Genomic DNA, 13,028 nt, shown 5'->3' on the forward strand with positions numbered 1-13,028 from the left:
GCAAGCTCCAGGAGATGGTGAAGGACAGTGAAGTCTGGCGTCCTGCAATCCATGGGGTCACGAGTTGTACAAACTGGGCAGATGAACAACAATAGCAACAAGCTTCTGTGGAAAATACTACAGAGGCAGTATGCCCTTTTCAGTACTTCAGGGAGAATATGTTATCTAGATATCTTATCACTGATGTTAACTTTGTTAAATGCAGTTAATTACTATCTTTTAGGCCTTTGCATCATAAAGATTTCCCTCTGAAATTGCTTTGGGGGAAATACACAGGTTGTAAGCTGTAGCAGAAGGTATCATTCTATGATCTTATGATTAGTTCTCAGTGTTTTAGTGAGCCTAGAAGGGCCTTCATAAATGTTTTTGGTAAAGTCTTTTCCCTTGGAATATATAGGTCATTGTATGAAGAATAGTTGGGAATTATTTCAGAATGGTTCCTCTTCCTGTTTCTTGCCTGAATCAGGAGATCTTTCTTAGCTTCTCAGCTTGAACACCTGGTGGCTTTAGTGGAGGAAAAACCTACAGAAGAGTGGGGACCCCCTTTCAATGATAATCCTTAGATAGTTCTCACTCTCAGCCTAGTAAGTGCTCAGTCTCCAGTGATTTGTCAAAGTTTTGGTATGTTATAATTCCATGTTATTTTGTTTAAACTACATTTTAATAATTTTATTTTATTTCATTTGACCTGTGGATTGCATAGTAAGATATTTAGCTTGAAAAGAGTGGATTTTCCAGATATCTTGCCATATTAATTTCTAAATTAATTACACAATCTTTAGTAAACATACAATATATAACTTTAATCTTATAAAGTTCTTGAGACTTATTTGTCACTCAGAATAAGATCTAGTAAGACAATGCATTATGTTATTTTGGAAATAATAAGTATTCTTTGATGTTGAGTGGAATGTTCTAAAAATGTCAATTTGGTCAGTTTGATTGATAAGGTTGTTCAAATCTTTCATATATTCCCAATTAACAAAAAAACTTTTTCTATCAATTATTGAGTGAACTGAAACTTCTGACTGTAATTGCACATTTGAATGCTGGTGTCAGATTCAAATCTGTCAAATTGTGTTGAGTGTGCAACCAAAAGTTGATTACGTAGTTTGGTAAAAGTCAGTGAAATCATTCTGTGAAAATCACTTGGGTATATAGAACCTACAATGAAGTTTATTTCATGTTTTATTATTTGTAAATTAGATTAGTAAAATTTATACTATAACTGCCTTTTTTTCCTGATAACTGCTTGTTAAACATCAGCACACTGTTTCTCTGAACACATGCATTGAAGGGTCTGGACTTTATTGAGCACTAGATTCCATGAGTCATATCTATGTCAACAAATGCAAAGCAGTATTTACATTTATGTAGAATCTCTGAAGCAAAAACAAACAAACAAAAAAGTCTCATAAGGCAAAGAGACAAGCAAAAATGTAATTCTGGAATAACTGGAAAATTCACACCTATGATGCAAACGTGATGGACAGGGAGGCCTGACATGCTGCAGTCCACGTGGTCACAAAGAGTTAGACACATCTTAGCGACTGAACAACAACAAAATGATGCCTGAGAGCCCAGTATACATCCCAATTCTACCTGAGGCTATTGTCAAATTGAGTAAAACACTCTCAACAAGCAGATGTAGTAAATGGTTTTGTTGAGACAAGAAAATGTAAAGGTCATATGGACGTTTTAAACATTCAGACTCTCAGAAATTGTTAATTTTTTTTCATATTTTTCATTAGGTGCAACCCTGTTTCTATAAACAATTCTTAGAAGAGCTCATTTTTTAATGGTGAGAAAATAAACTCAAGTATTGAGTTTCTAATAAGTATTAAGGAAAAGTGCTGTGATGGAAATTATTACATTTGCTTATACATTCCTTGTACAAGAAGAGAGAAAATAAATGCGTAGATGAATACTAAATGAAAATTTATTCTTACTAGTGTAAAGGTTTAATAAGAACTTATGGAGAAATTTATTATGTCAAAGTTTCAATAGTGCAAATGTGCTTAAATCCACAAACCCCAAAGTTCACAAAATTCTGAAATAATTTATATACACACATATGTATATATATAAATATATAAGAATGTAACTATAAAAACACTGAAAAACATTTCAAGATATCATTACCATATCAGAAAATTTGAGGACTATCTGGGTGAAGCATATGTTTAAATTGTCTAAAAAGTCAAAGACGTGCTATCGGATTTTAGGCAGAAAAAGCCATGCCAGGTTATTTCCACTGGAGTATTACATGAGCTCCAGACTAACCATTGGCAAATTAAAAGCAAATAATGGGCTGTGGGTCAATCACCCGTGTTGTTAGTTAAAGATGATTCATGTTGAGGTATTGGGGTCTTACAGAAATGTCAACTCCATATTTGTAGTAACTTTGAAATTTAGTCCAAAAAGCATATTAAATATTAAAATATGGACTTCACAATGAAGTTATAATGTCAGTGCCCCAAATAGAATAGATCAGCATACATAATGTAAAAAGCATAGGAGATACAAAGATAAATAGAAACACACTAGATGGAGGAGACTTTATTCTCACAGAAGGGTTGTTTTAATACTCTGTGCTGCTGTAATGGGAGAAATCATTTTTTAGAATTGCTTGATGATAACTTGTATTTAGCTCTTTATTGATGCCCATAGGGAAAGCTCTTCAGTGATTGTTAAATCTAAATTTTGGAATTTTTATTCACTGCCATTCCAGTTTATGTGACATCAGATCACTTGTGCACAGAAAATTTTCAGGGCATGTAAATATAAAGAAGATTGTGAATCAATTGAGATCAAAATGGAGTAGAAGGAGACTAAAACCTGAAGGAAACAAAAGTTGAATATAGTAGTGGATGCGAAAATATAAGAATATTAACTGTGTTATAAGATTCCATTTAAAGTTTGGGACATGCATTTCTTTACAATTAAAATTTACTTGAGAAGCATTTCTTGACCAAGTTCTTAAAGGACTGCTTTACCTGCTGGTTCCTTAAGGAGTAAATGAAAGGATTTAGCATTGGGGCAACAGAGGTATTAAGCACTGCTATACCCTTGGTTAAAGCCACTCCTTCTTTGGCTGAAGTTTTGACATACATGAAAATGCAACTTCCATAAGAAATGGAGACAACAATCATGTGTGAGGAACAAGTGGAAAATGCCTTTTTCCTTTGCTCAGCAGAGGGGATCCTCAGAATAGTTTTAAGGATGAATACATAGGAAAGAATCACTAATGATAGGGTTACCATGAGTGTGAATACTGCCAGGAAAAATGCCATGAGCTCTAGGAAGGCTGTGTCTGTGCAGGAGATCAGTAGCATGGGGGAAGAGTCACAGACGAAGTGGTCAATGATGTTGGAATCACAGAAATCCAATTGAAGTCCCATGATCACAGGTGGGAAGATAATGAGAAACCCAGCCAGCCAAGAACTAATTGCAAGCTGGTTGCAGATTCTGCTATTCATTATTGTTGTGTAATGCAGTGGCTTACAGATAGCCACATAACGATCATAGGACATGACAGTCAAAAGGAAAAATTCTGTTGAACCAAAGAGTATGAAGAAAAACACTTGAGTCATGCAAGAATTATAGGAAATGATCATATCCCCTGTCACAATGCTGACCAGAAATCTAGGAATACATACTGTTGTGAATGAGATTTCTAGGAAGGAGAAATTCCTAAGGAAGAAATACATGGGTGTTTTGAGGTGTGGGTCTACCAGAGTAAGGGTGATAATTGTCAAGTTTCCACTTATACTCAGTATATATGTGCAAAATAGAAATAGAAAAATCAAAACATTTAGCTCTGGATCATCTGTTAATCCCAGAAGAATGAACTCTTTCACAGAGGTGTGATTTTTCATTTCTTATTACTGACTTATTCCAAGTCTATAAATGCAAAAAGAAGCAAGATTTAGTGAGTATGGTTTTACGGATTTTACCTTTTTAAAAATCACTTCTGTTGGTTTAAGAAATGTGTGCGTGTGTGTGTGCTTTGTCATTATGTCATGTCCCACTCTTTGTGACCCCATGGATTATAGCCCACCAGGCGCCTCTGTCCACAGAGATTCTCCTGACGAGAATACTGGAGTTGGTTGCCATGCCCTCCTCCAGGCGATCTTCCCAACCCAGGGATTGCACCCAGGTCTCCCATATTGTGGATGGATTCTTTACTCTCTGAACCCCAGGGAAGCCCAAGAATATGGAGTGGGTAGCCTATCTCTTCTCCAGGGGAACTTCCTGACCCAGAAATTGAACTGAGGTCTCCTTCATTGCAGGTGGATCTTTACCAGCTGAGCTACCAGGGATGCCCCTATATATGTATATAAATAATGGAGAAGTAAATTAGACACCAAATTTTACTGAATTTTGAAAATAGATCTAAGCCAGGAGAAGAAAACTTACATCTTCTAGACCACCAGCCTTTTCATATTGAGTGAGTCACTTGATAGGACTAATAATCACATCTGTGTAAGAAAAATATACCTATCACATGTGTTTCAGTTTCTTTTCAGAGTTTGATCATATGCATAAAAATTTAGGTAGAACATTATAAAATATCTAATCCTCAATCACCATTTTTCTGAAAATAAAACATTTTGAAGTTTGTCTTTTCAGAGAGTTAGTTTCCACATGTTTAAATCTTTAATATCATTCTTGCCTACATAGAAAATTAATAAAACAAAAGGATCAGAGCCATAAAAATTAATATGCATATACTCCTAGATAAGCTGAGAAGTTCAAGTTTTTCTCTCGAGTTGAATAACAATATATTACTTTTCAGAAGAGATTCTTACAAGCAAAGTTAACTGATCTAAGTATAAATTCATTAGAAAATGAGAAAAATAAATGAGGTGCTATAAGAAAAATATACTTACAATTATATAATCCCATGTGGTAGCGATTTGACTGTTCAAACCCAAGTAATCTGTTGCTTTAATTTGAGTGTCAGTGTGGAATCTTTACTTATGGTTATTTCATAGACTTTCCAACTTGTTTCTACCTTTGATTTTTCTATGCAATAACATATTTACATAGCATGTAGGTGGAATTTGGCAATATGATCCTGGCTGCGTAGTGTGAGATGGACATACTGAAGGATAAATCCAGTAGAAAATGTATTCCTGAAATTGATGAGGTCCTAACAGAAAAGTGACATAGTCCCAGTTGTTGGTAGAAGGTGTTCCAGCCAGAAGACAAGCAAAGAGTTCAAGAGGTCCCTCAGGAAAGGATTGGTGACAGTGACAGAGGCTCTGTGGCAGTCCCACGTAGTCAATTCATGTTAAGTCTGAAAGGCTGAGACTCGGATAGTGTTGCAAGATTTTTTATTGAGTAACACTGTCTCTGATACTAGCTTGTTTAGGAAGACAGCTAGAAGTGCTGGAGATGGGAGAGGGTAGCAGCCAAATGAAAATTTGTCTTAAGTGTTTAAATAGTTGCACAGTAGAACCAACCAGAGGCCAAGCTTTCCTGAAATGTGGGTCAGACTCAAAGAACTAAAAGATAACAGAAAAAGGGAAAGGAAAAGAAGCAAGTGTGATTAGTGCAGTAGTTACTTTCATGAAACAGGCAAATAAAGGCGATAAAGTTATGTACTTTGCTGGTTAATAAAGTGAAGCTCCTAGTTCCTAAGGAGAGAGCTCAAACTTTCTGAGTGAGAATCAAAAAATAGAAGCTCTGGAAAAGAGATGTAATGCATGGTGTATTAGTAGAAACTTGTGAGAAAAAATGCACTTGAAACTATTCCACATTTCACCATCTAAGGCCAGGCATTTAGTACCTCATTTCCCAAAGTTTTCATAAAAGTAGCAGTGGCCTAACCTTAGATGCAAGGAAAATCTAGCAATATAATATCTTACTTGGCTCTCAGTAACCTTTGTGAAAGAAGGATGGTTTATAATTTTTGTTTTCACTTGTTTACCTTCCAGGGGTGAGGACTAGAATGTCTAACTACTGTTTCCAAAACAAACAGACTGGTTTTTACCTGTTCTTTTTTTTCTCCTCAAAATAGCCACAGGGGATTGTTGCAGTGAAACAGAATTCAAATGCCTCTGGAGAGAGATGGTGCTTATTAGTTCAACATAAATTTAGTTGAATAATTTTAATTAGGTGTCCTTGGGAAATAATTTAAAAAAAAAATTAAATGTCAGAGGACAACTGCAAAAAGTAACAGCTAAGAAGTATCAATCTTTGAAATTTTGGATTTTGTATTGTCAGTGTTATTTTATTTTTGCTTGATATAAATGTCTGCTGAGGTACTATATTTCAATTAATGTAAACTTGTGAAGAAGCAGAAAATAGTAAGAGGAAAGTGCAACCAGGAGACTCAATGCACTGTTCAAATGTTTTGTTATAAAGTTATTCAAGATTCCTTTACATGGGTAATTAGTGTATTGGTCTCATGTGTTAATTTTTTCAATTTTTTCTTAGATCAGTGTGAGTTCATGGATATTTATTTTATACCTTGAATTATAACCATTGCTAATTTATCTTGTTGCTAGATTTTTTCTCAGCTTTGGCCATTGGGAGCCCTTTCAATGGGCTGCTGCTCTTTTTGACCTACTGCTATCATGGTGCTTAAAAAAAAAAAAAAAAGGCCCTTCTTTATTTTCTGGAATTATAAGATGCTTCAGGATCATCATGTATATTCCTTACCACAGCCCTCAGTTATTTCTTCAATGATGCCTGGATTCTTTAGAATTAAAGTGTTAGTCACTCAGTCCTGTCTGACTCTCTGTGACCCCATGAATGTAGCCCAACAGGTTCCTCTGTCCATGGAATTCTCCAGGTAAAAATACTGGAGTGAGTCGCCATAGAAACCAGGAGCCCGGGTCTGGGTGTGTTCATGGCTGTCATGTGCCATTGATTCTAGGTCCTCTAACAGGACAGAACCAGGAAAAACGTATGAGACTGAGAACCTGTGTATCAATATGTATGTATAATCTTTATGCTACCTTCTGGATTTATACTAAACTAAAAACGAATCTATACTGTTATCTTCATTACCAGCTACATTATAATAACTTCAGGTCTTCTTCTCTGTAAGCTCCCACTGCAAAAGTAAGATTCTTCGCACCCACTATCCATATACTTAAATCTTCAATACCTGTCTATTTATATAATATTATCAAAATTATTGACCTATACAATGATGGGAAAACCCTTTATTAACTAGATTGTAGAATTTATGTACCTTTTCTTTGTTTTTAGTCTTACAAATTTCAATCATTTTGAAGCTACTTAGGTCAGCAACTTTCAACCCTACTCCCTTCAGTGAGATTATTGCAGACATTTAAGATACAGCAGCCATGAAATTAAAAGACTCTTACTCCTTGGAAGAAAAGTTATGACCAACCTAGATAGCATATTCAAAAGCAGAGATATTACTTTTCCAACCAAGGTCCGTCTAGTCAAGGCTATGGTTTTTCCAGTGGTCATATATGTATGTGAGAGTTGGACTGTGAAGAAAGCTGAGCGCCGAAGAATTGATGCTTTTGAAATGTGATGTTGAAGAAGACTCCTGAGAGTCCCTTGGACTGCAAGGAGATCCACCTAGTCCATTCTAAAGGCGATCAGCCCTGGGTGTTCTTTGGAAAGAATGATGCTAAAGCTGAAACTGCAGTACTTTGGCCACCTCATGCGAAGAGTTGACTCACTGGAAAAGACTCTGATGCTGGGAGGGATTGGGGGCAGGAGGAAAAGGGGAGGGCAGAGAATGAGATGGCTGGATGGCATCACCAACTCAATGGACATGAATTTGAGTGAACTCCAGGAGTTGGTGATGGACAGGGAGGCCTGGTATGCTGTGATCCATGGGGTCACCGAGTCGGACATGACTGAGCTACTGAACTGAGCTGAACTGAAGATAGTTGTTTTGGGAGTCGTATTCTGCATTCCAGTCTGTGATCCCCCAACCTCTTCAGTGATTTTTTTAAACATTTGTGTAAATTAAGATTTACTACCAGCCCCGCACCCCGCCCCCCGAAAGAACCTTTTTGGTTACACTGTGTCTTCATTTCTGCAGGAGAGCTTTCTCTAGTTGTGATGAGAGAGAATTATTCTCTTAGTTGTGTGCACAGTCTCCTCATTGCAGTGGCCTCTTTTGTGAAACACAGGCTCTAGGGTGTGGGCTCAGTAGTTGTGATGCATGGGCTTGGTTGCTTCGTGGCATGCAGATCCATTTAGACCAGCACCAAATAGATGTTCTCTAATTGGCAGTTGGATCGTTAACCACTGGGCCACCAGAGAAGCCCAAGGTTTACTCTTTGGAATGTAATTTTCTATAAATTTTGAAAAATGCATAGGACCATGAATTCATCGTTACAATATTAAACAAAATAGTTTCTTTGCCTTAAAGTCCCCATTCATGTCATCTATGTAATCTTCTATTTCTCAACAATCCCTGACAGCCATTGATCTTTTTAGATCATGTATTGTTTTGGTTTTTCTAGAATATCATATAACTGAAATCATACATTATGTTGCCTTTTCAAACTGGTTTCATTCAGTTAGAAATGTTTATTTATGGTTCATCTATGTCTTTTTACCGTTTGATAGACATTACTTTCTTTCATTGAATATATAGATGAACCACTTTTTTTTTTCCATCCATTTCCCTATGTAGGAGCATCTTGAATACTTCTAGTTTTTGGTGATTATAAATAAAGCTTCTAGGAAATATTTGAACTCACTTTTTGTGTAGACTTGAGTTTTCAAATCAATTGAGTAAGTATCTAGAACTGCAATTGCAGGATTATGTGGAAGCTCATACTTAGATTCTTTTATTCTTTTTGACACTTAGCTTTTGAGATATCAGTTCCCCCCTGGGGACTGAACCTGGGCCATGGCAATGAAAGCCCAGAATCTTAAGCACTTGGCCACCAGGTAACTTAGAAACTCCCCATATCTTAAAAGAATTTTTATTTTTTTATTCTTTTTTTAAATATAAATTTATTTAATTTATTTGGAGGCTAATTACTTTGCAATATTGTATTGGTTGTAAGCCAGAAAGAAAAACACTAATACAGTATATTAACACATATATATGGAATTTAGAAAGATGGTAACGATAACCCTGTATGCGAGACAGCAAAAGAGTCACAGATGTATAGAACAGTCTTTTGGACTCTGTGGGAGAGGGAGAGGGTGGGATGATATGGGAGAATGGCATTGAAACATGTATAATGTCATATATGAAACGAATCGCCAGTCCAGGTTCGATGCATGATAATTTTTTTTTGTTTGTTTAATTGGAAATAACTGCTTTACAATACTGTGTTGGTTTCTACCATATGTGAGTATAGGTATAGTCTTTTAAGAAACTGAGAAATGTCTCCTAAAGTGATATATCATTTTGTGTTACCATTTTCAGTGAATGAAAATATCAGACTTCCTGTTACCTGCATTATCTCTAGCAATTGGTATTGTTAATGTTTTACAGTTGAGTCATAATATGTGCATAAAGATAGCTCATTATTGATTTAATTTGCAATTATCTAAGGACAGTGATGCCTAACATCTTTTCATTTTAATCCCTTAGATTCAAGGAACTAGATCTGATAGACAGAGTGCCTGAAGAACTTGGACAGAGGTTCCTAACATAGTATAGAAGTCAGTGACCAAAACCATCTCAAAGGAAAATAATGCAGAAGGAGAGTGGTTGTATGAGGAGGCTTTACAAATAGCTGAGAAATGAAGAAAAATAAAAAGCAAGGGAGAAAAGAAAAGATATACCCAACTGAATGCAGAGCTCCAGAGAAAAGCAAAGAACGAAAAGAAACCTTCTTAAATGAACAGTGGAGAGAAGTAGAGGGAAATAAAAGAATGGAGATGACTAGAGATCTCTTCAAGAAAATTGGAGAGATCAAGGGAATATTTCAGGCAAAGATGGACATGATAAAGGACAGAAATGGTAAGGACCTAACCAAAGCAAGAGAGATTAAGAAGAGGTGGCAAGAATACATAGAAGAAATATAGAAAAAATTCCTTAACGATGTCTTAAAATAACCATGAAGGTGTGGTCACGCACCTAGAGCCAGACATCCTGGAGTGTGAAGTCAAGTGGGCCTTAGGAATTATGACTATGAAGTAAACTAGTGGAAGTGATGGAATTCCAGTTGAGCTATTGCAAATCTTAAATGATGGCTCTGTTACAGGGCTACACTCGATATGTAAGAGAATTTGGAAAACTCAGTAGTGGCCATAGGACTGGAAAAGGTCAGTTTTCATTCCAGTTCCAAAGAAGAGCAATGCCAAAGAACATCAAGCTGCCATATAATTTCACTCATTACACATGCTAGCAAAGTTATTCTCAAAATCCTTCAAGCTTGACTTCAGCAGTATGAAAAATGAGAACTTTCAGATGTGCAACCTGAATTTAGAAAAGACAGAGAAAGCAGATCAAATTGCTAATATCTGTTGGATGTTAGAAACAGCAAGGGAATTCCAGAAATATATGTACTGCTTTATTGACTATGCTAAAGCCTTTTACTCTGTGGATTACAACATACTGGGGAAAATTCTTAAAGACATTGGAATACCGGAATACCTAACTCATCTCCTGAGAAACCTATATGTGGTCAAGAAGCAACCGTTAGAATTGGACTTGGAATAAGTGACTGGTTCAAAATTGAAAAATAGTATAACAAGGTTGTATTGTCATACTGTTTTTTTAACTTCCATGAAGAGTACATCATGTGAAATGTTGGGCTGGATGAATCACAACCTGGAATCAAGATTTCTTGGAGAAATATCAACAACCTCAAATATGCAGACAATATCACTCTAGTGGCAGGAAGTGAACTAAAGAGCCTCTTGTTGAGGGTGAAATAGGAGAGTGAAAAAGCTAGCTTAAAACTTGATACAGCCACTCTGGAAGATAGTATGGAGATTCCTTAAATATCTAGGAATAAAACCACCGTATGAACAAGCAATCACACTCCTAGGCATATAACCTGAGAAAACCAAAATTGAAAGAGACACATGTATCCAATTGGTCATTGCAACACTATTTACAATATCTAGAATATGGAAGCAACGTAGATACCCATTGACAGATGAATGGATAAAGAAGTAGTGGTATATATACACAATGTAATATTACTCAGCCATAAAAGGGAACACATTTGAGTCAGTTCTAATGAGGTGGATGAACCTAGAACCTATTATACACAGTGAACTGAGTCAGAAAGAGAAAGATAAATATCATATTCTAACACATATATATGGAATCTAGAAAAATAGTACTGCAGAATTTACTTACAGGGCAACAATGGAGAAACAGACACAGAGAATAGACTTATGGACATGGGGAAGGGGGAGGAGAGGGTGAGATGTATCGAAAGAGTAACATGGAAAATTACATTACCATATATAAAATAGATAGCCAACTGAATTTGCTTACGGCTCAGGATACTCAAATAGGGGCTCTGTATCAACCTAGAGGGGTGGGATGGGAAGGGAGATGGGAGGGAGGTTCAAAAGGGAGGAGATATATGTATACCTATGGGTGCTTCATGTTGAGGTTTGACAGAGAACAGCAAAATTCTGTAAAGCAATTATCCTTCAATAAAAAATAAATTAATTAAAAGAAAAAATAAAAACACTCAACATTGAAGAAAATAAGATCATGGCATTTGGTCCCAAAATCTTCATGGTAAATATGGAAGGGATAAAAAAAAGGAATCATTGTCAGATATTTTCTTGGGCTGCAAAATCACTGCAGATTGTTACTGCTGCCATGAATTTGAAAGACACTTACTCCTTGGAAGAAAAATGATAACACACCTAAACAGCATATTAAAAATCAGACATAACTTTGCAGGCAAAGGTCTCTATTGTCAAAGCTATGATTTTTCCTGTAGTCATGTATGGATTTGAGGGTTGGACCAGAAATAAGGCTGTTGTTGTTCAGTCGCTCACTTTTTTGTGACTCTTTGGGACCCTCATGGACTACAGCACACCAGGCTTCCCTGTCCTTCATCATCTCCCAGAGTTTGCTCAACTTGATGTCTGTCAAGTCAGTAATGCCATCCAAGAATCTCATTCTCTTGACCCCTTCTCCTCCTGCCCTCAACCTTTCCCAGCATCAGACTATTTTCCAGTGAATCAGCTCTTCACATCAGGTGGTCAGAGTATTGAAGCTTCAGCTTCAACATCAGTCCTTCCAATGAATATTCAGGGTTGATGTCTTTAGAATTGACTGATTTGATCTTCTTGCTGTCCACGGGACTCTCAAGAATCTTCTCCAATGCCACAGCTCAAAGGCATCAATTCTTTGGTGCTCAGCCATTTTTTTTTTTATTGTCCACCTCTCACATCCATACATGACTACCTGAAGAAACATAGCTTTGACTATATTGACATTTGTTGGCAAAGTAGTCTGCTTTTAATATGCTATCTAGGTTTGTCATAGCTTTCCTTCCAAAGAGCAAGCACCTTTTAATTTCATGGCTGCAGTCAGCATCTGCAGTGGTTTTGGAGCCCAAGAAAATAAAGTCTGTCACTGTTTCCATTGTTTCCCTATTTGCCATGAAGGGATGGGACCAGATGCCATGATCTTAATTTTTTGAATGTTGAGTTTTAAGCCAGCTTTCTTCACTCTCCTCTTTCACTTTCATCAATAAGCTCTTTAGTTCCTTTTCTCTCTGTCCCGTTAAAGTGGTATCATTTGCATATCTGAGGATGGTGATATTTCTCCTGGCAATCTTGATTCCAGCTTGTGAATCATCTAGCCCAGTATTTCGCATGATGTACTCTGTATAGAAGTTAAATAAGCAGGCTGACAATACACTCTTGATGTACTCCTTTCCCAATTTGGAACCAGTCTGTTGTTTCTATGTATGGTTCTAACTATTGCTTCTTGTCCTGCATACAGTCTTCTCAGGAGATAGGTAAGGTTGTCTGGTATTCCTTTCTCTTTAAGAATTTTACAGTTTCTTGTGATCCACACATTCAAAGGCTTTATTGTCATCAGTGAAGCAGAAGTAGATAATTATCTGGACTTCTCTTGCCTT

At 36.5% G+C, this 13,028-nt stretch overlaps 1 protein-coding gene across 1 annotated transcript; it reads right to left on the reverse strand.

Moving 5' to 3' along the window:
• Positions 1–462: 462 nt before the first annotated feature.
• Positions 463–3,878, reverse strand: LOC138438270 (olfactory receptor 6C76-like). Its single transcript, XM_069586444.1, has 2 exons — positions 2,973–3,878; positions 463–480 (listed from the first exon to the last, which is right to left on the reverse strand). Exons 1-2 carry the CDS (start codon positions 3,876–3,878, stop codon positions 463–465), a joined length of 924 nt encoding a protein of 307 aa, XP_069442545.1.
• Between the last annotated feature and the right edge of the window lie 9,150 nt (positions 3,879–13,028).

The sequence above is a fragment of the Ovis canadensis genome, chromosome 3, assembly GCF_042477335.2.
Source record: "Ovis canadensis isolate MfBH-ARS-UI-01 breed Bighorn chromosome 3, ARS-UI_OviCan_v2, whole genome shotgun sequence".
Taxonomy (NCBI): Eukaryota; Metazoa; Chordata; class Mammalia; order Artiodactyla; family Bovidae; genus Ovis; species Ovis canadensis.